Below are 27639 nucleotides of genomic sequence, written 5' to 3'. Positions count from 1 at the left end.
TTTATTAATTATGCAGTAAGCACAATTAAGAAATTTGGTTGGTATTCTAAATTTCCATTTGATGTTTTCTTTCGATTTTAGACACATAAATGAAAAACATACTGCGGGAAAAATGAACAATGAGGAAACGAGCATCCTTCAAAACCAAAGCGAAAGTGAAAGTGAAACCTCGGATGACTTTTTAAATACTAATCAAAATTCTTCGCAATTCGATGTAGATGATATTGGAGAGTTTGTACACGACCATGGTATCGCATCATCTATGGTTGTTGAATATGAGAAAGTCATAGAAGCTTGTGGTTATGGATGGTTTCAAAGGATATTGCTGCTGGTCTGTGGGTGGGCATTTGTGTCTGATTCCATTGAAATACAAGTAAGACTGATTTCTCAATACAATCTTATTTTTTAAATATTTCCTTTCCAGAAGGAAATATTTGTTAAAACGGTAATTTTTCTCCTTCTCCTCCTCCTTCTCCTTCTTCAAGTCTAACGCCGGTTTTGGTCAATTTCGTGAGTTTTTACACGAGTCTCTTTTTAAATCAAGCTCCGGCGGTTAAAACAGTATTATGTTCTTTTTTCGAGGCGGAAGACGTCATTTTTTCAAGACACGTCGTAGGAAATATGCGTACGGTGGTCTATTCTCCTTGCTGATCGGAAAACGTCGCCCGGTTCGAAAGCATATTGTTGATCGGACCATACTGCTTTTTAACAGTCATAACAAAGATGGAGGCAAAAAATAGACAACAAATGTTGCTCTTTCGCTATTTTTCTTTGGTTTTTATGCTTTCATGAGTTGAATTGGATCATGTTTTTTGTACGATTGTCTGGATTTGATGTTTCGTTTACATACTCTTGGTGTGAGAGATACAATCTCTTATCTTGATGGTCTTGGAAAAGAAGGGGACATTTTGTCAACTTTCATGTTTCACAACAAGCTAACTTCAATTTTGCTTGTATATTTACCTAAAGTGATATTGTGGATAAATCTGACCATGTTATACCTGAAAAAAAATACTTGCGACATCAAAAAAGTTTGAACTCACTTTTATGGTATGCACCACCCAACCCACCAGCCAATGCGCAATGGTCAGATGGCGATGCGATATGGTTGGTGATGAACTATGATTTAGCTAGCTTTGAGCTAAAAATTTAAACATGGAGCAAAATTGACTGGTTTATTATTGAATTTCCCTTGGTGTTTTTATCTACAACAATGAATTAACTGGTTAGTGACAGTTGGTGAAAACTCTTTTTGTCGGGAAAATTCTGTTGCGGTTCACAGAACTGTAATTTCAAACTTTTTAAGCTGATATAACCGGAACACCTTGGCCAATATGAAGAATGTTAGCTCTTAAAATTTTGATTGTATTGAATATGGAATTAAACAATTGGAATCATTGTCTTGAACTTGGTACTTGGAGATATTTTCTTCCCCATGCATTTATAATGGTGCCGTGATATAGTGGTAGTCGACCTTGGCTTCTGTGCAGGAGGCCAGGGTTCGATTCCCACTCACGGCAGTTCATTTGGCAAGTGAACGTTCCTTCGCCCGGGTCAACCCATGCCATGTGAGGGGAATTGGGTAGTCAGTTCAAGGTGCTGACGGGACGCTCAGTAGTAAGTGTCTATAGTTGCGAGAATAGGCCTCTAAAGCCTCCTGCAACTCAACCAAATAGAAATAGAAAAAAGAAATGTGGAAAACTTTGGTCGTGGAGATTTTTTCCACGTGCGCTTTTAAACGTGGAAACTTTTGTTGTGAATTTGGAGATTTTCTTCCCCGTGCATTTAAAATGTGGAAAACTTTGGTTGCGAATTTGTAGATTGTTTTCCACGTGCGTTTTAAAGGCAAAAGGTTGAAACTTTTGTTATAAATTTGGAGATTTCTTACATGTGCATTTACACAATGGAAAACTTTTGTTATGAATTTAGTTTCTTCAATACGCGTCGAAAACGTGGAAAACTTTATAAATTTGGAGATTTCTTACACGTACATTTAAAAGATGGAAAACATTTGTTATGAATATATATATATTTTCTTCAATGTGCGTTTAAAACTTGACATTTTCTTCCACGTATATATGCATTTAAAAACGTATTTAAAAAATGAAGAAAACTTTGTTCTCAATTGACAATTTTTTCAAGTGATTTCCTGGCCTGGCATGACAACTTTTTTCCTTTTTGTCATTCTTTCATTTCAGATATTTCCCCTTTTTGGCTAATATTTCTGGCAATAAGCGCTTGAAATAAAATGATATAATTATGCACTATCCCAAGGCCTTTTGATGTGTTCAATAACACAACACTCTACTCAGCAGGTGCGACGCCGGGTGACGGCTAGTATAATACTAAAATCAAACTAAAGTCCACCTACTCTCGGGTACCTAATAGCCGGGGGGATTGGAATAAGCGGGGGGGTTGGAAAAAATCTCAAATCTTAATAAGCGGGGGGGGGGGGGTTGAAATAAAAATGTCCTGGGTGGCAAATTTTTTTAAAAGGAGGCTAATAGACCTTTTTTCAAAGAGGCCACCCTGTTGAATAATTATGTAGTCCAGCAGAAAAATAATGATTAAACCATGCAGCATAATGTATACAATATACATGATACAGTAATTATGCATGGCTCTATCATTGTTTTTATGGCTGGAATACAAAATTATTCAACAGGACGTCCTCTTTGAAAAAAGGTCTATACAGCAGAATTGGGACAAAAAAGGGAACTTTCAAAAATTTATAAGCGGGGGGGGGGGGGGGGTTAGAATGTCCTGGGTGGAAAATCTTCGAAAAATAAATTAGCGGGGGGGGGCGGCTATTAGGTACCCGAGAGTAACGAAAATTAAAGGTTGTCTAGCCAATTTGGTTACTGCATTGTTATTCTCAGTCGAGTTCAGCTTGGATATTCTCCGTAATCCGTAGGTTTGAACCTTTGTCATCTTAGGAATAATCCTGCAAATACTCAACCTCGTTTGTTCCTGGGTTTGAAACTATTGCATTGCTGTGTAACTTTGTAACGTCAGTATTTTTTATGACGTATTGTTTTGAGAAGTTCCCCCTTTGAGAGGAGGAACTTGCATCAGCCAACCAGGGTATTCTCTGGCGTCAATCAGTAACGTAAATAAAGCCTGGGATACACGGGGACGAGGTTGGCAAATACTAGCAATTACATAAACGAATTTTGAAATTCTTGTGGACTTGTGCTGCTAGAAGTTATCTGAGATAAAGCACTTTGAAGTCTTTTGAGGACATCAATAATTATTCTATCATTTGTAAAGGAAATATTTATCCGCATCTTTGCGGCTCTTGTTATACTTATAACGTTTATAAGGGGGGCTTATAAGCATACTTGGCTCAAATTCGGCAAAAAATAAGCATAATTCTAAACATACTTCCAAGCTGAAATTCAAAAAAAGTGTGCAGCTTTTCTAAAACGCTGACTTTTTTATGGTTGCTTTTAAAACTGTTTGAGCTTTCTTGGGTAAAAAATTTTCACCTGCGGCGCCAAATTTCAAAAAGAACTTTCATTCTTTGAGCCGAATCAATGTCCCGACTTAAGAATACAAAATTTTCTTGAACCCAAAGAAAATCAACAAATCGAAGTCCAAGCATATAAATAAGCATAAATTAAGGCTGAAAATGAGATTTTGCTAAGAATATTGAGCCTCGACCTGATTTTCCCGTATGCTTATAAAAAATGAGTGTATTTTAATTACTTGCTTCTTGTTTCTCAATGATTTCGCATTATTTTCCAAAATCTTTTCCAAAATGCAAATGTTAAGAGCCATTTTTTTTAAGAGTCTTCAGGGTGTGATACCTCATCCTCTTGGATTTTGATGAAATTTTGACCAAATGACCCATCACACAAGAAAATAAGACCCTGAAAATTTCACCTTGATATCTCAAGTAGTTTTGAAGATACAGCGTCTCAAAGATAGGCTACTAAGCGAAAATTGACCCCTAAAAATCATGAACTCTGGTGGGGAGCAGATTTTGAAAGCCAATGAATTTTTATTCAAGTACATTAGAAAGCTGATTTACAGTGGATTTCAAGAACTTTTTGTAGGGAATCAGAAAAAATCAAATTGAGTCTCCAAAATTTTCCCCAAAAATCTCTAGCACCTCCTGTAGAGGGCTTCAAACTTTGTGTAATCTGGGTTTGGAAGCACTTTTAGCTGTCTGCTGATGGTCCTTGAGACTTTTTTGAAGCAAACTTTTGACCTGGAGTGGTTTACTGGTGGGTTTTGGCCACAAAAATAACATTTTCAGGATTTCTATTTTTGCGTAACCGTCAAAAATGGCCGAAAAAATTGCTATTTTGGCTGATCTGGAGCAAAATTCAAGATGGCGTATCTTTTTTAACCTTCTACACAAATTTTTTTGAAACTTTCAGTAATGCTTCCTTAGTAGGTCTAGTTTATAACCTCAAAAAATCTCAGTGGGGCCTTGAAGTCTCTTAAAGATATGATCGATTGAAAATTTGCTTAACTTCGTTGTTTTTTCCCTCCTAAAATGCTAAATCAGGCCCACTTAAGGGCTCTAAAGGTAAATTTTTGTCAAAAAATTGGTTGATCTTCTCTAGCCAACTAATCATTGGCATTAAGGGAACAACTGTAAAAAAATTCAGGTCATTTCCATCAACAGATGACATTTTATGACTGTTTCTTTATTTTTAAGTATAGAATATGTAAAAAAATGAGACTGACATCTGGCCTTTCCTACCATTCCAGGGCCTATATTTTCAGGAAAAGCCTCAACCTTTCACAGTTTGGTGAATATTATTCCTAAATATAAGCAGGTTACTTCAACTAAATGGGTTTAACAGTACTTAATTCCTATTCAAAAACTTTTTAGACTCATTCAGAAATCCTACTTTGACAATAATCTGCGCTTTACCGCAAAATTTCTAAGTCCAAGTGTCGTGATTAACTTTAGACTGTCCAATATTTCTTGTCCAGAAGATTTAAACATCATTGTTTGCAGTATCTCATAAAATATCACCCTAGTAATGTTGCTTAGTTATTTAAGAATCAACAAGTAAGGCTGTCAGTGTACACAAATATAGAGATATTGGACAGTCTAAAGTTAATCACGACACTTGGACTTAGAAATTTTGCGGTAAAGCGCAAATTATTGTCAAAGTAGGATTTCTGAATGAGTCTAAAAAGTTTTTGAATAGGAATTAAGTACTGTTAAACCCATTTAGTTGAAGTAACCTGCTTATATTTAAGAATAATATTCACCAAACTGTGAAAGGTTGAGGCTTTTCCTGAAAATATAGGCCCTGGAATGGTAGGAAAGGCCAGATGTCAGTCTCATTTTTTTACATATTCTATACTTAAAAATAAAGAAACAGTCATAAAATGTCATCTGTTAATGGAAATGACCTGAATTTTTATTACAGTTGTTCCCTTAATGCCAATGATTAGTTGGCTAGAGAAGATCAACCAATTTTTTGACAAAAATTTACCTTAAGAGCCCTTAAGTGGGCCTGATTTAGCATTTTAGGAGGGAAAAAACAACGAAGTTAAGCAAATTTTCAATCGATCATATCTTTAAGAGACTTCAAGGCCCCACTGAGATTTTTTGAGGTTATAAACTAGACCTACTAAGGAAGCATTACTGAAAGTTTCAAAAAAATTTGTAGGGGGTTAAAAAAGATACGCCATCTTGAATTTTGCTCCAGATCTGCCAAAATAGCAATTTTTTCGGCCATTTTTGACGGTTACGCAAAAATAGAAATCCTGAAAATGTTATTTTTGTGGCCAAAACCCACCAGTAAACCACTCCAGGTCAAAAGTTTGCTTCAAAAAAGTCTCAAGGACCATCAGCAGACAGCTAAAAGTGCTTCCAAACCCAGATTACACAAAGTTTGAAGCCCTCTACAGGAGGTGCTAGAGATTTTTGGGGAAAATTTTGGAGACTCAATTTGATTTTTTCTGATTCCCTACAAAAAGTTCTTGAAATCCACTGTAAATCAGCTTTCTAATGTACTTGAATAAAAATTCATTGGCTTTCAAAATCTGCTCCCCACCAGAGTCAATGATTTTTAGGGGTCAATTTTCGCTTAGTAGCCTATCTTTGAGACGCTGTATCTTCAAAACTACTTGAGATATCAAGGTGAAATTTTCAGGGTCTTATTTTCTTGTGTGACGGATCATTTGGTCAAAATTTCATCAAAATCTAAGAGGGTGAGGTATCACACTTTCTTTATTCTGAAGATTTTTAAAAAAAATGGCTCTTAATTTTTTTTAATGGCTAGCCGAGTTATTGATGCTTGGAAAGTGGACTTTGACTATTAGATTTCAGTAAAATAAACTGCAAATGACCGAAAGAAGCATCTTTGATAATAGAATTACAAAAGTGAGTCAAAAATATTTTTTTAAATCATGTTTTTATTTTCTTACAGGTTGTTTCGTTTGTGATACCAGCAGCATGTGATTTGGGGATGACATCAAGTGAGAAAGGATGGCTAAATGGGATCATTTTTGTGGGTATGATGATCGGTGGTTATGCTTTTGGTGGGGCTGCTGACATCAAGGTAAGGAAAGTTTCCAAGTTGATACAGAACGTTATAACAACGTTGATACAACGTGGTTTGTACGTATCACGGCCATATTGTGATAGGTCGTGTTAATAAGAGTGATATCGTAGGTAGTAGTCGTTTTGTACTTGCCGGTTTCCGTAATAAAAAGAAAGTTGTTATTGTGAACTTTGAACATGCGTTAAATGGAGGTATTTCCACTGACTGACGGAAGAAAATTTTTTAATAAATTTCACTCAATAAATCAAAGGTCACTGTCATTGGTCATTCTTGTCAATAAAAATTTATAGATTTGAATGAAGATTTTCGAAGCCATTTTGAATTTGGTTCCTGAATGTCACAAACAACTTTCGATCTTTCAGAGGGAGTGTAAGAGGGAGTGTAGTGTAAGCTACAAGTGTAGTTCCGAGGTGACTCTGTCTACGATAAAGTGAAAAAAAAGAATTATGGAAAGGGATTTATAAGGCAATGGATGAAATAAAACATATTCTAAATCTTAAAATATTTAGAACACCCGAAGGCGTGAACAATCTTTTTTTGGCGTTTTCATAAAATACGTATTTAATTAGAGAAAATTTGTGATCTTGAAATTACTAATCGAGACAGGACAGGTTTCATAAAGAGGTCCACTCATCCAAACGCTTGCATCGTAAAACTGCCTCGCCTCTTTGTTAACCGCAGAGCCAATCACAGTTCCGTTGATTTTGACCTCGAATTTGTATTCACCATTGCTCATGTATCTTTGTTGAATCCAAAGCCGGATTGTTTGGTTGATTTTCAACTCAAAAAAGTTGATTTTGAAATTATGATCATTATTTACTGCTGATGATATGACCATCCTTTGATCTGATTTTTCTAAAGATATTTGAGGTGTACGGAAACCATACAATCCAGGTTTTGCAGCCTCCACATGAATGATATTACATCTTGGTACTTTAGGATCTCCTCGTGGTATTTCTGAGCGCATGCGTAGTGAAACAGATAATTCCCACTCAGTTGATAAGCGAGGTATGAGAGCAGCTAAGCGGCCGTTCGTTACTTCAAACTCTAAAATAAGAAACACGGAAATGATGTACCCATTTAACGGTAGGCTGCATGTATCCCCAAATTAGTTTTGATATATATCAAAACTTATCAGAGGAGATGTGTGCAGCCTAACTTAACGGTAGAAAATTTGTCGGTCAATAATATGTCGTGGTCAAAAAATTCCCACACTAAAATCTCAGACCGACAAAAATATAAAAATATGAAAAATTCCAAGATGGTGATATCCCGTAGTCTACTTCACTGGACTCGATGCCATTAAAATCATCAGGAAGAAAAGTTCAGTCAGAAGTAGAATCTAGTCTAGTCAGTAAAAAATGACTTCAATGGATCGTTGAAAAGAGCACCACCCTCCAATGAAAGATTCTAAGAAAGATTCGAAAAATCTGAACACAGATTTAAAATTGCCTAAGTTTGATGTCATGATTTTGAACCAGTAGAAAAAATCTTCATTTTTTTCATCTTCATTTTCAAATTTTCAAAAATCTTTATTCTTAATTAATTAGGTTATTTCACTTTGAAAAATATTTCCAACGGTGTACAGCTTTGAAATATAGCATATGGTTGCTGAGAAATTGTTAAAAAGATTAAGTGTCCACATACTTTTGAGACATATTAAAACCCAGAGGCTTCTGAAATAACGGATTTCAAAATTGGAAAATAACGTCGCCCTCAAAAGAGCGCAGCGGTGACTATTTGAAGCCCGACGCGAATTTTATTTAAAATAAAAAGAATGTTCGTAAAAAAGAATGTTCGTAAAAAAGAAGGTTCGTAAAAAAGAATGTTCGTAAAAAAGAATGTTCGTAAAAAAGAATGTTCGTAAAAAAGAATGTTCTTAAAAAAGAATGTTCGTAAAAAAGAATGTTCGTAAAAAAGAATGTTCGTTAAAAAGAATGTTTGTAAGTACACGTTTGAAAATTTTCTCTTACCTTCATTTCCGACAAAAACTGCTGGCTTTCGCCCATGATTATTTTCTGGTGTCCTTTTAATACATCTCTGAAACAGAAATGTATACTTTTAAAAACAGTAAACTCACTTTGAAGTTTGTGCACGTTGGAAAGACTTAAGGAGTACTTTCCTTATTAGCGATCCTTCTCAATCAAACTTATTATTTTCTCAAAGTTGCCATCTTTCTTTTCAAGATTTAGATACACTAAAAGATACTCTTCCATGAAGTTATTATAACCTTGAGTTAATATGACTGTTGCATTGACAAAGCGCCTTAAGTGTATAGAGCTATTGCTAAATAAACGCCTACAGTACATTATTTGAAAAAGAGTGTTTGCAGGGTAATGTTTAGTTCAATTTTGGAGGCGGTCAACTTTCTAGTTTTTTTTCTTTGTTTTTCTTCAGTAGAAAGTTGAATGCGTTGCCCAACGTCTTCTTCGTACCCAATCTCTTTTTTTTATTGAAGTGCAAATTTTTAAAACCTTAATTGAACCCATTTTCTTTATGGGTCCAAAACCTGGTCTATGACTAGGGCTATAGAAAAGAGTATTGGCGGGTGTTATACAAATTAGCTAAATAAGGTGCAGAATTTGAACTGGGCAGACCATCCGACCCTAAATGAAATTTATAACAACCTACTTCGAATTCCTCACAACCTCACTAGTAGAAGATTACAGTTTGCAGGTCACTGTTTCAGAGCAAAAGAAGAAATAATATCTAAACTTCTATTCTGGCCACCATCTGGTCAATTAATACTTTCTTTTCCTGAAACTTTGAAGAGAACAGATTTAGATCGGATTTTGTGGGAAGGTTGTTCACATTTCCGACGTAAGTCGAAATGAAGTGATGAGTTAGGTCTTGGTCTTACCTGGTATGCTTGTAAAGACAAAGTATAAGTAAACAATATCAAAAGTAAGGAAGGCGTCTTTACGGTCATAATGACCTCTCTCTCTCGTTCCTACTGAATAATAATTTTTACTTCGCCATTACACCTAATCGGAAAGTCAAAAAAAGAAGAGGTGTAAAAACACTCGACATAAAAGGCTAGATGGACCTTCAAAAACAAATTCGCGCGTCCGGTATAAGTAGGCGTCGTAACTTAATTTTAGAGTCTTTGTATTTTTGAGTTTCCTATAAAATGTATTCAGTTTCGATTAAATATTCATAATGGGATTTGTAATCAATCAGAATATTAAATATAGAGCCATTACAATAGGTCAATTAAAAAGCTTTTAACAGAAAAAAGGTTTTTTCCCAGATGAAATGATTGCCAAGTTAAAATTCAGTTTCATTTCACACCTTCTGTTTGACTTTTTTGACCATACTAAAAACATACATCCATTAACCAGTTAAATACCAGGTCTTAAACCTCCTTGATAATTCATGCCAGTTATAATCAGCACTTGCAATATTCATGAAGTGTTCTTTATTTCTAGGGCCGAAGATTGGTTTTGATCTATTCATTGGCAATAAACGGAATATTTGGTTTATTATCATCTTTCGCATCAACTTTCACGTGGTTTATCGTTTTTCGATGGGCTAGTGGAATCGGGTAAGTCATACAAGTAACATCATTGATGTAAATCCTACCAACTTTTTTAAACAATAGAAAGAACAACTTTTCTACCCCTTCCGCACTGCGCGATCACAAATTTTGAGAAATTATTTTGTTCATTCTGCTTTGTAAGCGTAAGGCGTAGTTTATATGGCCGGTTTTTTGCCGTGTCTAATTCAAATATATAAAATCGGCAAAAACGAGGCAAAAGTTTGATATTAATTGAGATCGACAGTATAAACTGAAAATTTATTTGAAGTCGACTTTAAATAAGCTTTTTTATAAGCATCTCTATCAAAAAAATAATATTATTGAATTTTGCAGGAATTGGATTGTGAATTCTAGTTAAGATTAAAAAGCAAGTAAGAAAAGTCCTTTCGCTTTAACTGTGCTTGTTTTTCTTACCTTTTCAACTAATACTTCATTTAACAAATTGATAATACCATCGAAGGTTTACAGAGAAAATCTGGCAAATCCTAACCTTATTCTGGTCAAAACTGAAGAACAAAATTAAGAACCACCAAGTCTTACATTTCGGAAATGGTTTAGGAATTCTGAGCCTCAGCCAAAATTTACTGACTCTTAAAAATTTGTGTGTTTGTTAGAATTTATTCAAATAGTTTGGATGTTGGATCAAGGCTTCATTCTGCAGTAGCGTAGATAGGAGGGGCGCAAAATTTGTGTAGGAGAGCAGATTTTTATGATACTTTAATTATATATTTGTGATATAAAAAGACAATTTCTGTGTCATAAAAATCTGCTCTCCTATACAAATTTTGCGACCCTCTTGTCTTACGCTACTGAAATTCTTATGCTAGTGTTATATCTGAAGGGTCAATTAATGAAGAGTTGACACTTCCTTCTAAGGAATAGCAATGAAAAAAATTTTCCCGGCATGCATTTTTAAAACTGACCATTATATACCCCTTGACAAAGTCTTTTATCGAAGTTTTTTTTGAAACTAATACCCTAAAATGATAGCACTTCTCAATGTTGGTGAAACATTTTAAACGGAAAAATGCAAAATGACCCACATCGAGTAGTGTTTACTATTAAGGTAACACTTTTCTGAAAACTCTAATTAAAAATGACGAACATAGCTTGGACAAGGGGATATTATAGTCAGTGTTTTAAACCCTCACATCCAAAATAGATGCTGTAAAAAAAGGCACGACCATTGTATTAGTATTCTTTCTTTATTTATTCAGGGTCGGTGCTGCTCTTCCCGTTTTATTCTCTTATTTTGCTGAATTTATATCACGTGATATACGTGGACCAATGATTGAAATGCTTGCTAGTTTCTTGTTGCTGGGCAACATAATGACTGCTGGTGGGGCGTGGTCAATTATTCCTTATAAGACGTTTTGGTTTGCTGGATCATCTATTCGGTCTTGGCGCATTTTCGTTGCTTTGTTTTCGTTACCGGCACTTTCGTCAGCTGTCTTGTTTGTTTTCATGCCTGAAAGTCCGAAATTTCTTGTGAGGGTATGTATTTATTTTCATTCGATGGTATACGTAATTTTTCCGAATATTTATCAAATTTATGCGCGACTGTTGAAAAAATTTTAACCTTTGGCCGACTTGAATTGAAATTTATGGCTAAAACGGGCAGATTCACCTGTTTAAGTAATTGCTAGGAATAAGAATTCCAGTTTATATGGAGAAAAACTAATTTTGACTTAGTATTTCGTAAGGTTAGAAATTAGGCTTTTAACAATAACTTTACCTCTACCTCTCAATTTTACGTATAATTCTCATAATATTTTAGATGGGGAGAATAGACGAAGCCAAGAAAGTGTTTCAAAGAATTTGGAAAACAAATCACAGAAATAAAAAAGATTTACCACCCCTTGTAAGTAGATTAATTCTTTTCCTGTTTTGCTAGTGCTATGAATTTTGTAAAATTTGCTATTTTTTACTCTAAGATATGCAACGAACAGCCGCAGATGACATGGAGTTTTTATAAGATACTTTAATAATTGGTCATTTGAAGTAATAAAAATGACGCGTTCTTTAGAAAAAGTAGCAAAATTGTTTTATTGCTGGTTCACGACAAACCAAATCAAATAGTAGCCTGTAAAAACTCCATCTCGTCCCAACAGTGGAGAGTTTTCTTGTGCATCGCATTAAAAGTTGGCAGTGGCGCCAGACACATGAATAATTTTCAAAGAATTTTTCTAATTTCAGATACAAAATATGTCATTTTACGACGAGATCAAGGGAAACTCAATCAACATTTCAATGCATAAGGTATTGTTAAGAATTTTTAATAAATTAGTCAAATAGCTGAGAAATTTGGAAAATTTGGTACCATATTTTCCGATTTCAAAGGCCTTATTTTTGGCCGCACGTACGGTCGTTTTTGAGTCGAGTGCCCGCTCGCGGGATTTTTACAAAATATTTTCTTCTGTACGATAGCGTGATTTCTCCCCTGCTTTTCTATTGTTAGGTATTTTCATCAACAATGGAACTATTTGGAAAATATCGAAGAAAATCTACATTGTCTTTGCTGATCATATGGTTTACAATGGCTTTCGCGTATGTATACGATTAGATGCAACTTCATCAAAATATAATACACCCTCTTTTCTCACAGACCCACTGGAACCCCTTCCCACTAGAAAAATTGGCCAAAATATTACCCCCGGTGGAAAATTACCCTCCAATTTTTTGTCTCACTGATAATAATCAAATAAACCAATCCTCACTGCAAAATAATTATGCCATTTTACCCATCCCCACTGAATTTCTGACTTGAAAACAAAAGAATTAAAATTCCCAGCCCTGAAAACTATGATGGGAATACCAATCCCCATCGAGTTCCAGTCTGTTATTTTTATCCCCACTGTCTGAAAAAATGCTACCGGGTCTGTGAGAAGGGGGTGTTCTTACACATCTTTCTGTTGTCTTTTTCGTAATTTTTACCCAGTTTCGACGGGTGTTACTCCATTATGTATTTTTACTTATATGTTTGCTACAGATAGAGAATTCTGAGTGTAGAGTATAATCATAGAGATAAATTCTATTTAAATATTCGAATAGTCACAGATTGATTCTATTTGGTTCAAAATCCTATTTAAGCGCGTAAATATGATATACCACACTAAAGGCTTGGGGACACGAGAAGCTTTTTTCGCGTTGGCGCAATGCAACATGCTCCATCCCACCAACACAAGAAAAAAAGTGCGTGTCCCATGGTTTCTTTTTTTGTTTCGGGACAAAAAGTGAGGGAAATACCCAAAATACAGGTTGATTTTGTCAAAAGTGAGATTTCACTTTTATTAGTAGAAAGAAAAATGGGGTGGAGACACGAGAAAGCGTTTCAGGGTGATGGGATGGATCCTGTTGCATTGCACCAACGCGAAAAAAACTTCTCGTGTCCCCAAGCCTTAAATCTTTTGGAGTATTATGTTCCTCGTCAACCTCACAATCAGCAAATGTTCAGAACTTTGTTATTTTTTATGTCTATATCTCTGTTTATTTGCTTTCTATCAGATACTATGGGCTATGGATGTGGCTACCTGAAATCTACAATCGAATGGAATCGTATCAAGTTTCAGTATGTCAAACACCTATCCATATGAAAATTAGTGGTTTAAAATTCACCAGACGATCCAATGATACTTTCAACGACACTATATCTCCTTGTCAAATTGAAGATTTTTCACCGACCAATAATGATGTCTTCTTGAAGACATTTTTGATAGCCATTTCAAATATTCCTGGGGCTCTTCTTACTATCTTTGCTATTGATAAAGTGGGACGCCGTAATTTGTTAGGTAAATCTTTAACATCACTGAATTTTTCCCAAAGAAAGTCTCAATGGGGATAGAAGCTCTATTGTTCCTGTCTAAAATTCAGTGGAGATGTTTTTTGGGTGCAACCGTTTTTCTTGGAATTTCAAATCAATTTCAATGTCAATTTGCCAGAGGGGCTGGAGTTTTAGGTTAGTTTTCCCACCAAGGACGAAATTTTGGCCATAATTTCCAGTGCGGGGTGGGGGCTTAGGTCTGCGACATGGGTGGGGGGGTGGTTCTTTATTTTCTCTAGTCGATCTATCGAATTTTACACTCTTTAGTGTGTTGACTTTTTCTAAATGATAAGGTTCACCAGATATGGTAAGGTGTGTCTATTCGAAATTATTGTTTTTAATATTCTAAAAATCGACAAGTGAAATTAGTTTCACCGCTCGGGACAATGTTTTCAAACAAATCAACACTCATTCGAAAAAATGAACTAGTGTTCCTTTCTAAAATGTGAAATTGATTCATCGTATAGAGAGTCGTTTAGAATCACTAAAAACCTATACAACACTGGGATCATGATGGTTAGAGATTTTTTTTCCTGGCAGATTTTCTTTAGATCATTACTCCTACACGGTTTTTACGTCAAAATCCTCTTATTTTCTTGCTCAAGAGTAAACTAAACAAACTTTAGCTTGAATGCATCCACTGGATTTTGGAAGGTTTAATAAAAGATATTTGGAGGTTTTTACCTAAGGTAGGGCCATTAAAGGAACCCACCACATCTCAAACTATCTAATCATCCCTCAATAGTGTACTATTATTTGATACTTTTCAATTTTTATCATTCCATAGCTTCTTCAATGTCATGTTCTGGTCTGAGCGTTTTATTTTTCTTACTGGTGAGAAATGATATTGAGATGATGTCTATGTCGTGTGTTTTCTCTGGACTGTCGGTTGTTTCCTGGAATGTATTGAACGCTATCGCCCTCGAAAACTATCCAACACATCTAAGGTGAGGACATTGAGTCATACTTTATATCGGGGTGAGCTAATGTTTCCTGACAAAAAAATCATTTTCAATTGATAGGTTGTGACCGATTTCTTTTGGAAAAAATCACCACACTGGACTATTGTACAAGTTTTTTTTAATAAGAACATCCAAAATTTTTGAAGCCTTCGGACGTTCTTAATCTTTTGAGTTTTAAGCCTAAAAATATTTTTAACATGTTCTTATTTTCACCCTTTTTTGGTGAAGAAATTGGGTGTTTTAGAGTCTGCAAAACCTTAAAGTGTTCTTAACAATCTTGAGATTGTCACCAAAAGTGGCATGAAACTGCCAGTAGCAGAATAAAAATGTGTCTTTTTTTCCTGACTGATAGAAAGTTGGTATAGAAAGTCCAGTAAAAAACACACTTTTATTTCATTCAGGTCAACAGCATTTGGTCTGCAAACATCAGTAGGTCGAATCGCATCTATCCTTGGAAATATCGTATTTGGACTTCTAGTAGATGTTCAATGCACAGTTCCTTTAATATTGGTAACTATATCCTTCATCATAGGAGGGATTGCATCTTTTCTGGTACCGAAGACTGACTATAATCTTCTGAGCTAGCTAGAATCTAAAGATTGAAGAGATTCAACAACTGTTATGTTACTTTTTGAGGCCCCCAACGGACCTTCAATTCACGCAATCACGCAAATTTCTTTCCCAAATTCACGAATTTACGCAATGGGCTTTTCCAGAAAAAAACCGTATACCCCCTGTTGAGGAGGTCCATTTCCGTTCCAAGGGGGTAACGTTTGATATGTGGTGGAATTCCATAGGGAGATACAAAAATCGGTCAAAAATAACTGGAATTCCATGGGGGTAGCTTTTTAAATCCTACTAAAATTCAGAATTCCGGAGGGTTTAAACCTGAAATTGCCTGGAATTCCAGGGGGTTACAGCATTTCCAGCCACAGAGGGATGGACCTCCTCAACAGGGGGTATACGGTTTTTTTCTGGAAAAGCCCAATGTTTTTTCGCAATTTGCGCAATTTTTTTTAAATTTTTGTTCATGCAAACTTTTCCAATTCACGCATTCACGCAATTTTTTTTTAAATTTTCATGCATTCACGCAAGTGAAAAATCCCATCCATGCAAACCGCTGGGGCAATTTTTTAAATGTTTATAGATGTTTATATTTTTGGCTACACATTTTATACACTTTTTATAATAAATTTACAATACAAAGCTTATTCATATATCATAAGTTTTTTTTGCACTTCTTCAACTCTTTTTATTGGGGAAACAATCTCTGATTAGAATATCGTGTTACTTCAAATATACTAGCCTCCTAGAGGGCAGGCGTTCATTCAAAGGGGTTTTTATCTGAGGAGCGGGGTGCTTATTGAAGATTTTTAATCATAGGATAGGCCTTTCTTTCGAAGAGGGCGTTTAAAAGAAGGGATATGTTTATTCAAAGTAATATGCGTATAAGGTTATGATTTTTCGAATTATAGTAGAGGGAAATTTGTAAAATCACTCGATTTTTTAGTCAAAGCACTTGTTATACATTTTTGGAAAGCTAAGGGGTAAGGGAATCAAAAGAAAATGGGTGACAATCTTTTTTCGGACACTTTGGTGTGATTTTCGGACAAATACGACGGTCTCAGGCAAAAATTATGGGGTGAAAAATTAATGAAAATTTTAGCTTGAGAAGACGAAGACCTGTTGTATATTTTTGGAAAGCTCTCAAAAAATTAAGATATATGTTCATGGTGATACATTGCGAGTATAGGTGATTTCTTTACACTCGAGATATTAATCCTTAAAAACAGTGTTTTCCAGTGTTTTTCAGCCAGAAACAGCTGTTTTGTCCAGTTTTTGCGCTTTCGGAAGCTCAATATCTCGAGTTACGTACTGAAATCACCTATACTCGCAATATATCACTAATCTTAATTTTTTGAAAAAAAATCGAGCGACCTAAAAAAAACGAACAAATTTCCCCCTACTATTACCTAAAGTTCACACGAGTTCACGATATCCTTTGGTGCATACAATACATTAATTAGAATATATGGACCAGAATTTGTACTCTGTTTCCAGTCAATACAACCATCCTCTAGTCTAAAAATTATTTAAAACAACAACAAGAAGAAACATTCAAGATTAAAACATTTTTTAATGATCGTACACAAGCAATGAAAGGTACGTACGGTAGCGCGAGAGAGGTATGGAGGGATTGATTTTTTTAAAGCGCGTATTGGAAGTAAATTGCTATTGTATTAACCACACATGCGATCTTCTCCTTCCCATCAGCCCTGCTGCGCCGAGCGCCTAGTATGGAGCGGTATCCGTGTCAAAAACATCCAGTTTAGATAACGGTCGGAGGTTTGTAACTGATTGGGTCGGTTTGAAAGGTGATTGGGTCGGTTTACATAGTGATTGGGTCGGTTTAAAAGACGATCGGGTCGGTTTGAAAGGTGATTGGGTCGGTTTAAGAGGTGATCGAGTCGGTTTAAAAGGTGACCGGGTCGGTTTAAAAGGTGATCGGGTCGGTTTTAAAGGTGATCGGGTCGGTTTTAAAGGTGATCAGGTCGGTTTAACAAGTGATTGAGTGAGTTTAGTAATACTACTCAGTTTTAAGATCAATCGGAAGGAGTGCCGGTTTAAGTCGCCGGTTTTTTTCGGATTTCCCCGGGAATCGGATTACTCAATCCTCTAAGTCTGGTCTGGAGAATGTCACATTTCACTGGCCAATTTCACTGGCCTTTCACGCGCCAATTTCTTGTAAAAATCATTTCCAAAATACCAAGCTAAAAAAAATACTTTAACAGATACAAGATTGGATGAAATGGATGCAATTAATACAAGATTGAGTGAAATTGAAAACAGGCTGGTGCCAAATGCAAGAAACTTTCGGTAAGCAATCTCTTTACTTCATACTGCACTGTCATTTCTTAAACACTACCTCCGCTCACACTTGATTCAGTGTCAGTGGGTTGTGTTAGCGTGGGGGTGGCAGACCAGAGCGAGCGTGGACAACCTTTTTTGAAAGTGCAACCACCCCTTGGCTGGTTTTTGACTTTATCTGCAGATCCTCCATGCCAGGAGATGTCAACCCACCCACAGACCCAAACCCTTAATTTTCATAACCAGACAGCGATTGAACGGGATCAACGATCGAATCAATCAAACCAAATCGAATGCAATCGATGAATTGAAATTCGATTGTCAAACGCATGGAATCTCAACCGAACAACCATTCTGGGTAATATTCGATTGGTTCGATTGAATTATGCCGTTCGATTGCATTCGATTACTCGTGGTCGATCATGTTCGATTTCCGTCGATTATATTCGATTTTCATTGATTATATTCCATGTTCGCTGATTATATTCGATGCTTGTCGATTATGTTCGAAGTCTCAATCAAACCGCAATCAAATCCAAAAATTGCGGTAAATTTTGATTGAGATTCGATTGCGCATTCGACTATCGAATTTCAATCGATCAAATGAGTTCGATTTGGTTTGATTGATTCAATCGTCAATCCCGTTCAATTGAGACGTGAGATTGTCAAATGATCAGACTTTACGACCAAAACGCATTTTTTTTACCTCCCTTGAAATTTTAGACACAACGCTTGAGCGCTTATATTCCCGGGCCAATTCTGAGAAGTTTGAATTACGGAAAAGGTGTATTGACAATCTCAATCAAACAGGATCAACAATCAAACCAATCAAACCAGATTGAACGCAGTCAATCAATTGAAATTTGATTGTCGGAGGGCAAAATTCTGGGTATTATTTGATTGGTTCGATTGAAATTTGCCGTTCGATTGCTCGTCGATCATGTTCAATTTCTGTCGATTATATTCGATGTTCGTCGATTACGCTCGATATATCAATCAAACCAAAATCAAATGTGAAAAATGCGGTAATATTTGATTGAGATTCAATTGCGTTCGATTTGGTTTGATTGATTTGATCCTTGGTCCCGTTCGATTGACATCGTCTGGACCTATCGAACTTTGCTGTAAAATCTTCAGTTCAATTTCAATTATAAATTTGGTTCAGGAATCAAACACCTATCGTTTAATATTGTTCGATTGATATCATTGATCATCGGTCCTCTTATTAAAAAGTAGAAAAAAAGATTAAGGTATGTGAAATTTGGCATAATTGTTGTTTAGTCCCTCACGGGGATCAAATTTTAACAGTCCAAATTTTGACTTCAGATCTCAACACAAAAAAAAAGAAACTTACTTGGAAAATACAGTACAATACGATTTACATAAACCGGTGACCGGTTAAAAACACTGATTTACACTCAGAACATTGTGAATTGGAAAACGTAAAGGGTGTTTTAGTTTTTTCTCAAATACCCTATGATTTGCTCTGATTAATCTTGAAAATGAAGGATTTGACAAAACAAAGTTGAGATTCGTATCATATAACGATCCACTCTTTATATTTGAATGACTAATTTCACATTTTACGACAGCTTTTAAATAAATTTCTATTACATGTCTATAATAAATAAATAATACAAAATACGAATCATATAGGTCACTGATTTTCTTTCTCGTGCATTGCCAAGTGACAAAGATATAAAACATTTAATATTAATTTTACTATTTTACTACTAGTTTAATCCCGACTTAAAGTTTCTTATATAGTAATTGCAGCTTAGTCCCGAACTATGGTTTCTATATATATAATAATTGCAGTTTAGTCCCAAACTATGGTTTCTATATAATAATTGCAGTTTAGTCCCGAACTATGATTTCTATATAATAATTGCAGTTTAGTCCAGAATTATAGTTTCTTCCTTCTTATCTTTTCGGGATCGAACTTTAGTCCCCTGTCGGGATTAAACATCAATTATGCCTGAAATTTCTGAAGAAAAAAGTCTTTACAATTTTTATACATTTTTATTCAGGAGTGTTTATCAGCCAAATCAAGGTGGTCCACCTGCAAAAAGATCCTTCACTCCCAAAAAGACATGGACAGCAACGTTTTTTTGTTTATCAGAAAAAGGTGCTACACACACTCCATCATCCTCCCAATACTTTTTATATGGTAACGCAGGGCTTGGGAAAAAAAAACGAATACAGATGCCCAACACAGCAAGTCACCTTGACTTACAATTAAACTTGGAAGAGGAGTTTCCAAAGCTCTGCATTTGTTCAGGGCGGTTTATGCTGTACAAAGCAACTGGTGGTGGGAGTGGTAAGCGACAACTCCAACGGATTGAACTTGGTCCTTGTGGTTACTCTGTCCCATATTTAAGGGATAACTGTAATGTATCTCACTCAACAATTTACATTGTACCAATCCAGCATACTCTCGACATGACAGCAGTAGTAAAGGTTAGTTTCTTTTTTTCCTTTGTATTTTTTATAATGAGCAATTGAAACCCTTCTCTTTAGAAAGATTCTCTTCTTTCTTGGTAAAATTTGTTAGAACAACTATAAAAAATTAAACAAGTGTGAAAGTCTAACTTTTTTATATTTTTAATTTTCTTTTTTTTAGCCTTCTTACAATTCACCAACGGTTGATTGTCAGTTTTGTGGAGATATAATCGAACTAGCCCTTTTAGAGGAACACACCAAGAGTTGCAACAAGGTATTAAGAATTTGCTGTTCTACGGGTAAATCGTTTTGAAAAATATGGGTCGGTTGGTAAAATATAAAAATAAGAAAAATATGATTCTTTCAAATAACTACTTTGTAAAATTTACTGCAGTAGAATTTTATTCTCCTTATTTGTTTCAGTTTGTTTGTAGAAAAGTTAGGCTTGGTCTGACCCCTAGATCATTCAATTAAATTGCTCTCACCATGGTTTTATTTTTTAAATTGCTATCAAATATAAATTTGAGCCTCAAATATACTTTCAATATGCAGTAATTATTTTCCCTTTTTATTTTAGAAACCTTTGTCTCCTAGAAAAGAAGATGATAGCAGTCATTCCACAACAACTAGAAATGCATCAGTGTAGGTTTTGATTTCACTGATCTAATGTTTTGTTCATCAAAACAAAAAATAACACAATTTTTACGATATGTCGACGCTTATGTGTCTTTGTCAAGTCAATGTTTTGTTCAGATGACCATGATTTCTTTTCAAGGAATTACATTCACAAATTTGAAATGAATTATTGGAAACTTTTTCTTTTTAGAGCTAGCAGTCATTCCACATCAACAACATCTAGCAGACTTCAGACATCATTCCATACAACAACTAGAAATGCATTGGGGTAGGTTTTTGTTTCACTGTATCTATGCTTCTTCTCGGATGACCATGTTTTTTTATCAAGGAATTTTCTTCTCAAATTTGAAATAAATTATTGGAAACTTTTTCTTTTTAGAGCTAGCAGTCATTCCACATCAACAACATCTAGCAGACTTCAGACATCATTCCATACAACAACTAGAAATGCATTGAGGTAGGTTTTTGTTTCCTGTATCTATGTTTTATTCGGATGATTATGATTTTTATTTTTTCAAGGAATTTTCTTCTCAAATTTGAAATGAAGTATTGGAAACTTTTTTTAGTAAACGTCTTTTAGTAAAAAGGAAGGCATTTTTCTTGTTTCCATGAAATGAAATAAGTATTTTGTATTAGTAGACCCTAATTGGAGCTTGTTTCCAGTCATGAAATTCAAGAAATTTTTTTTATGTTTTTACCCCTATTCTCTATTTTATGGCACCATGAGGTAGTGGAATAAGTTGTGATTCATCTTTTTTAGCATAGCAAACTTTAAGCTCTTTTATAGTAGTCTTTGAGCATGATTCTTGGCAAAAATAATGTAAACTTTTTCGTTTCAAAACTAGGCAATCTTCAAGATCGACAGCTGCAGAGACAAGAACAACCAACACAACAACAAATTCATTAATGAACACACAAGCAAGACCAATTTCACCAGTGTGAGTTTTAATCCTCCTCTTGCATGCAACATTTTCTTGATCTATACACAGAGATGAAGTTTTTTGGAAACATGAAACATTTAAAATTTTGGTCTTAAAATGCCTGAAGTGAAAACGTTTGAATTTTTATTTTCAGAATTAGTCAATCTTCAAGATTGACAGCTGCAGAGACAAGAACAACCAACACAGCAACAAATTCATTAATGAGCACACAAGCAAGACCAATTTCACCAGTGTAAGTTTTAGTCCTCATTTTCCATAGTTCGACCCCCCCCCTTATTTAAGGGGGGGAGACACCTTCCAAAAAAGTGAAGAAGGGGGGGGGGATCAGAAATTTTCACTAAAAAGGGGGGGGGATAGCAAGGAGGGGGGATCGTTTAAGAAGGGGGGGGCTTACATATATTGTAGATTATTTTCCAGCACTGTTATGAAATTTGGTCTGCATGAAAGGAAGTTCTTTATTTTCACTAAAAAGTGGTATATATTTGCCAGACTTAATTTTTCTTTACTGTTTCCCTTCCCTTTTTACCATAAAAAATTTAGCCCGAAATCCTTGGGGGATAGGTATTTTTAAAGGTTGGGGGGGATGCCAAGAAGTGGGGGGGGGGATCATTTTAAGAAGGGGGGATCAGACCCCTTTCCGCACTATGTTTTCTTATGGATATTTTTACATTTTGTTGGTGTTGATGCTCCAAATAATCAAAGAATTTTTTGGTTGTACAGATGGTACTTTGTTGCTTTATCATCTGTTTCGGATTAAATTCCAGGGGGGGCAATCAGTCACTCTAAAACACTATGACAGTTAATACTGTGTGGTGGTCCACTATTTGATTTTTGAAAAGCAGTTACACTGCAGACTAAGGGTGACTAAGGTTTAACAATTTTATGTAGTAACTGCCAATTTCTGTAGTAACTGCAAAAAATTTTGTCCAGTGCAGTTTTTTAATAAATTTGAAAGATACTGAAGTTGAAGCTGTGTGGCTAATATGTTCAAAATATGATATTATGTTGAACAGTTCTACTTATACAGATTGTCTTTTATTATTAAACTAAATAACCTTAGACCGTTTCTGTATTGCACACTTTTTTAATTTTTAGTGAAACTGGCACTATTGACGCTACTTCTAATCTTGCAGCTGCTGTTTCCCGATACAACATGATGTAAGTTAAAAGTCTATATTTTCTTCAATACAGGTTTTTATTAACTGGTGTATCGCTTTAAAGAAGGTGTTGTCTCTGGTTGTCTGATAAAAATCTGAAAATTGGTGTTTAAGGTTGCACCAGCATATCTTTGCTAAATATTGGCAATGCATATTTGAAATTCTTTCAAAATTTTAGTAGCCCAAGCAACGAGAAAATATTCCAAAATTATTCAAAAAAAAACAATGTACAATATGTAATTTTGTATAGGTTGATCCTACCAAAGGTTTTTAAAATAAAATTAAATAACAGAAGCTTCATGTTGTTTTTTGTGAAAAAAAATTTATCAAACGTTTCTGTAAAAATGATGGCTTTTGTTTTTGTCAATTGCTAAGGAACATTTTTACTAAGCAATCTTTGAGCTAAATTTCCTTTTTTTCTTTATCTTTAAGATTTACAAACAAAGATTTTTATTTCTGACAAAACTGTTCATAGCACTTTTATATACACGTTTTCAGAAGCTCGATCAATTTTTTTTCGTTGAGGGTGACTTTTTTCTTATTTTTCTATTTTTCAGAATCACTTTTTTGTTAACGAAGGTGTATCGCATGCTCACAATGCCCCCAATTCTTGATAAAGTAGTAAGATAATAGGTACTTGCCGACTCAAGCTTAGACCTTCTTTAAAATTTTCTTTTAATAGGAAACCTGCCATCAAGGAATGGGCAATTTGTGACATTTGTCGAGAAGTGATTGATAACTCGCCATCACACCTGATATCCTGTAAATGCAGGTTTCACAGTGAATGTCTAAATGAATGGATCGAAAGAAGTTTGAATTGCCCAACTTGTGGCACAAAGTCATGCACGAAATATGCTGATAGTGAGATGTATGATGAGATCATCGAACTTTGGTATTATAAATTTTCAGACACTGTCAACATAGATATTAAAGATCGATCTGACATCACAATAAGACGGTCTAAATTATATGAGGACACAACCGCAAAAATTTCAAGAATCTTTAAAAAAGGACTCGTTCCTCTAAATCTTGATTTCACTGATGAAGATGCTGCAGACAATGGTGGACCAACCAGAGAGTATTTTTGTGAACTATTCGACCTATATATAGGTAAATTGGTCCACGGAGAGACGAGAAGATATACATTTGTCCACGATCTGGTCAGACTTCAAAATAAAGAATATCAAATTTTTGGATACCTAACTGCACTGGCTTTGGTCCACGGATGTTGTGGTCCACGGTATTTTTGCCAGTCTTTGACCGATTTCATTTTAACCGGAAACGCAGAGCCAACCATTGACGAGATTGCGGATCCAGAAATTAAACAGAAACTTCAAAAAATCGCGGCATGCCATGATGAGAAATCTTTTCAAGAGCTAATGGGGGACTTTATGGAAAGATTCGACTCTGGTTATATGGCTTCCACAGTATCTTTTTACCAAAAAGATGAACTAATTAAAACCATGGCATACCATTATGTCATTTCATGTTCGCACCAAGAAATCAACCAATTTTAATTTTTAAGTGGTCTTGAAACTGGTCACGTTCTTTCGACATTAAAATGCCATCAAGAATTCAGAAAGGAGTTTGTGTATGACGAAAAGCTAATAGGTGCTGACCCTGTGAAAAGATTATTTAAGGTAATTCAAATAACATTCGAGATATAGTACTTTTGTGTTCTCAAAACCTGGGATCAGTACAAATAACAAAAATCTTCTAGACGTCAATACTTCTGAGCTTTAGTTATAATAATATCATCCTGAGAATTTACGAGGTTAGCAACAAGGAAGTATTTCGAGATAACTCATTAATGGCTTCGTCAATGCTTGCTAAAATTTCGAAATGATTTTGATTTGATTTCAAACGATTTTTATGTGAAAATTTTAACAACGGTTTACAAAATCTAACTACACCTTGAAAAATGCCAATCCCCAAGGTTTATGTGCTTTTCAAGCTTGAAAAATACTGCATGCTTTGACTGCCTACCAATCAAATGTCACACTAAAACTGCCTTAAAAATTGGAAATGCATTGTAAATTGGGCAAATTTCCCCTTTGAAAGTACTAAAATTTAAAAAGATACACAATCCTGACCAGAAAAGAGGGCTTCATTCTGACCCCCCCCCCCTTATCCTATATTTTTTGAGGAAAATTTCCAGTCCCCTTCGGTTTTTTTGGAAGGCGTCACCCCCCCCCCCCCTAAAAAGTGGTTCAAATGTACATTTGTAATGGATAATAAATGGCTTTTAAAGTGTTGCTCGCACTGAAGGCAATTTAAAAAAAAATTAAATTTGGCAATGTTTTCCCAAAAAATGGAAAGTGACCCCCCTACAATTAAGCACACAAGAGTTCTTCTTAAACTTGGACATTTTTATCGTTTTATTTTTAGAACAACATGACACATTATTCTGAAGACAAGGAAGAGCGTCGATTGGAGGGAAATGTTTTCTTCAACTTTCTAACCATGTTTGAAAAATTTGGAAGATTCCCAAATCGAAGTAGATATGCAAGAGTTTGAATCGGAGAAGATTACGATCAAAATTGTCTCTTTAGCCGATGTATTGAAGTATATAACCGGTTCAAAGTACCTGCCGTTGTATAGTGAGACAAAATACTCAGTGAAATTTATCCATTCTCAGCCTGGGAGGCGCAGCTCTGCTAATAGCTGCGCTTGTGAGGTTTCGCTACCCATCACGCCAAGGTATTTGAACGAGAAAGAATTCACAAATAACTTTTTGGAAGACATGGTTATGAATTCAAGCAAATTTACACTTGCTTGAGTGAACTTTTATTTAACTTTTTAGCTTTCGACTTTTAGAGTTCATCTTTGTTTAAACATTTTTATTTATTTTTATGAGGGGCCCGTTCATAAGAGACGTCAGAACCTTAGGGGGTATGGTAATGAGACACTAGCAAGTAGGCGTGGGACGGACATATTTTTATAAATAACAAATTGAAGTTACTTTTAATAAAAATTCGATATTTTTTTCATGGTTTTAATGATGACACCTTTTTAAAAAGTTTTTGAGTTGTATCTACTCTCAGGTGCTTAAAAACGGGCGTCAAATTGAACGGGGATGTTGGAAAAATTTTTTAACTTTTGTTCATATTTACTATTTACTATCCGGTACCTTAAAGGAAGAAATTTTGGCGGGGATTTAATTTGGCCGATTGCCGGAAAAGTTTTTTCAGAGGAAATTTAATTTGGCGGATCAGCAATAAAACTAATTTTGGCGGATGATGGATTTTAAAGTTCAAAATCAAGGTGAAAATGTTCAAAATACACCCTTTTTGGGCAAAAATAGTGAAAAATTGAACAAAATGGCGGGAACTTGGCAGATTTTGGCCAAATCCGCCAAAATTTCTTCCTTTAAGGTACCATAACACAAAAAAGGATAATTATTTTTGTTATCATTTTTGCTTGCTGACATTTTCGCAAAATTGAAAATTTTCTGATATTTTTATTTACTAGAACAAGCACGACTTTTTTAATCTTTTGTTTATATTTATTGTCCAGTGCCGTGACACAAAAAATGATATTTATTTTTGTTATCATAAATCGTTTTTATAGCGGCTTTGTTACTTCACTTTTGATGGTTTTAAAATGTAAATTAATGTTTTTGGTACTTATTATCGTTGTTGTATATTGTTTCAGTATACTTTCGGCGTACAAATTTTCCCAAGCAGAAACTTTAGTGTGGTCGAAGAATTGCGAAATTTACGACATTGGCAATGAAAATTGGCTTAACATGACAAAGGCTTCTTGTATCCGATTAAAACAGTTGTTCTTTGAGGCTTTCAGTACTAAAAATATGCTGAAATTTTGATCAATGTTATCATTTTCATCTTTTAATAGAATTTTAGCTTTCATAAACTTTAGCGAATTGCCCTGTTAAGAAATTTCAAATACATAAATTTAGCTAATATCGCGAAAGTTTTAGCTCCCGAAAGTTTGTACGCCTAAAGCATACCCGTTACTGATCAGAAATAAAACGAAAAGTTAGAATCTGACGAATTCTGTTTGTCTGTCTGTCTGGTGATCGACCCGTGACTTCTGGCAAAATCTCACATGTTGACACTTCTCTTACCCATTGTTGTAAATACTACTGTCAAAATCCGGAATCACCTTTAACCGGAGCATAGCATTTTTATAAACTCGTTATCACCTGAGGAAAATACCTTGTCATTTTAGAAGACTCGTTTCACCGTGAGGAAAATACCTTGTCGGGGGATGGTCGGGGAAGAGTGTCGTAAACGTCGAAGTTATTCCCCGACTAATTAAATAAAACCATGACCATTTTTCCCCGATAAGGTATCTCAAGAGAAGAAATTTTTGAAAATTAAAAAAATTTCACGGTTTAACGCATTTTCGGTCCGAAATTTAGGGTAATATGACTTAAAAGTGTTAATTTTATTATTTTTTTTCGCGAAACTTTCTTCCCTTAATGTAGTTATTATGTTCTAATACTTTTTTTAAATCGAGAAAAACAGTCAAAAATACCGCCGTTTTTTGGGTGAAGAAAGCAACAAAATGTTGGCCACCAACCCAAAAATTATAAAACCAATTGAAAGACATTTTTCAAAAGCAGTCTAACAGCTAAAATTGTGTATTTAGAAGAAAGATCAATTTTCAATAGATTTTGAAACTTTTTGCAACCCCAAACTATACCTTATTACTAGTCATAGCTTTCACTAAATGCCCACGCAGAAGATCATGTCATGCACTTGTAAAGCTTTTAA

The 27639-nt window shown here is 35.0% G+C and overlaps 4 protein-coding genes and 1 long non-coding RNA gene across 5 annotated transcripts; 4 read left to right on the top strand and 1 right to left on the bottom strand.

Annotated features, from left to right (window-relative positions):
* Window positions 1-85: 85 nt before the first annotated feature.
* LOC136811756 (synaptic vesicle glycoprotein 2C-like) lies at window positions 86-12637 on the top strand. The gene is made up of 7 exons (XM_067068374.1): window positions 86-373; window positions 6402-6533; window positions 9965-10080; window positions 11292-11568; window positions 11852-11935; window positions 12271-12333; window positions 12533-12637. Exons 1-7 carry the CDS (start codon window positions 113-115, stop codon window positions 12635-12637), a joined length of 1038 nt encoding a protein of 345 aa, XP_066924475.1. The 5' UTR covers window positions 86-112.
* Window positions 7033-9502, bottom strand: LOC136811753 (uncharacterized). The gene is made up of 3 exons (XM_067068370.1): window positions 9397-9502; window positions 8510-8576; window positions 7033-7583 (listed from the first exon to the last, which is right to left on the bottom strand). Exons 1-3 carry the CDS (start codon window positions 9463-9465, stop codon window positions 7102-7104), a joined length of 618 nt encoding a protein of 205 aa, XP_066924471.1. The 5' UTR covers window positions 9466-9502; the 3' UTR covers window positions 7033-7101.
* A 940-nt stretch (window positions 12638-13577) lies between the features above and the next one.
* Window positions 13578-16081, top strand: LOC136811794 (synaptic vesicle glycoprotein 2B-like). Its single transcript, XM_067068422.1, has 3 exons — window positions 13578-13862; window positions 14682-14841; window positions 15258-16081. Exons 1-3 carry the CDS (start codon window positions 13595-13597, stop codon window positions 15439-15441), a joined length of 612 nt encoding a protein of 203 aa, XP_066924523.1. The 5' UTR covers window positions 13578-13594; the 3' UTR covers window positions 15442-16081.
* Window positions 16082-17153: 1072 nt separating this feature from the next.
* Window positions 17154-24417, top strand: LOC136811755 (uncharacterized). The gene is made up of 10 exons (XM_067068373.1): window positions 17154-17733; window positions 19755-20184; window positions 20348-20440; window positions 20744-20808; window positions 20993-21070; window positions 21182-21259; window positions 21648-21740; window positions 21877-21975; window positions 22839-22901; window positions 23583-24417. Exons 1-10 carry the CDS (start codon window positions 17666-17668, stop codon window positions 24415-24417), a joined length of 1902 nt encoding a protein of 633 aa, XP_066924474.1. The 5' UTR covers window positions 17154-17665.
* A 4-nt stretch (window positions 24418-24421) lies between these two features.
* Window positions 24422-26910, top strand: LOC136811793 (uncharacterized). The gene is made up of 2 exons (XR_010847273.1): window positions 24422-24540; window positions 25289-26910. It is a non-coding gene; the product is annotated as an uncharacterized lncRNA (long non-coding RNA).
* Window positions 26911-27639: the final 729 nt, after the last annotated feature.

This window comes from Clytia hemisphaerica, unplaced genomic scaffold (genome assembly GCF_902728285.1).
Source record: "Clytia hemisphaerica strain Z4C2 unplaced genomic scaffold, Clytia hemisphaerica genome assembly, whole genome shotgun sequence".
NCBI lineage: Eukaryota > Metazoa > Cnidaria > Hydrozoa > Leptothecata > Clytiidae > Clytia > Clytia hemisphaerica.
This window is presented reverse-complemented; position numbering and strand designations above follow the sequence as displayed.

Coding starts and splice junctions, on each gene's coding strand:
- LOC136811755 (XM_067068373.1), top strand. CDS start 17,666: ATGGATGCAATTAATACAAGATTGAGTGAAATTGAAAACAGGCTGGTG. Junction 21,071..21,181: donor ACAACTAGAAATGCATTGGG/GTAGGTTTTTGT, acceptor TTTTCTTTTTAG/AGCTAGCAGTCATTCCACAT. Junction 22,902..23,582: donor GTTTCCCGATACAACATGAT/GTAAGTTAAAAG, acceptor TTCTTTTAATAG/GAAACCTGCCATCAAGGAAT.
- LOC136811756 (XM_067068374.1), top strand. CDS start 113: ATGAACAATGAGGAAACGAGCATCCTTCAAAACCAAAGCGAAAGTGAA. Junction 10,081..11,291: donor CGATGGGCTAGTGGAATCGG/GTAAGTCATACA, acceptor TTATTTATTCAG/GGTCGGTGCTGCTCTTCCCG. Junction 11,569..11,851: donor GTCCGAAATTTCTTGTGAGG/GTATGTATTTAT, acceptor ATAATATTTTAG/ATGGGGAGAATAGACGAAGC.
- LOC136811794 (XM_067068422.1), top strand. CDS start 13,595: ATGTGGCTACCTGAAATCTACAATCGAATGGAATCGTATCAAGTTTCA. Junction 13,863..14,681: donor GGGACGCCGTAATTTGTTAG/GTAAATCTTTAA, acceptor ATCATTCCATAG/CTTCTTCAATGTCATGTTCT. Junction 14,842..15,257: donor AACTATCCAACACATCTAAG/GTGAGGACATTG, acceptor TATTTCATTCAG/GTCAACAGCATTTGGTCTGC.
- LOC136811753 (XM_067068370.1), bottom strand. CDS start 9,465: ATGACCGTAAAGACGCCTTCCTTACTTTTGATATTGTTTACTTATACT. Junction 8,577..9,396: donor TGTCTTTACAAGCATACCAG/GTAAGACCAAGA, acceptor TTTCTGTTTCAG/AGATGTATTAAAAGGACACC. Junction 7,584..8,509: donor AGTTTTTGTCGGAAATGAAG/GTAAGAGAAAAT, acceptor TTCTTATTTTAG/AGTTTGAAGTAACGAACGGC.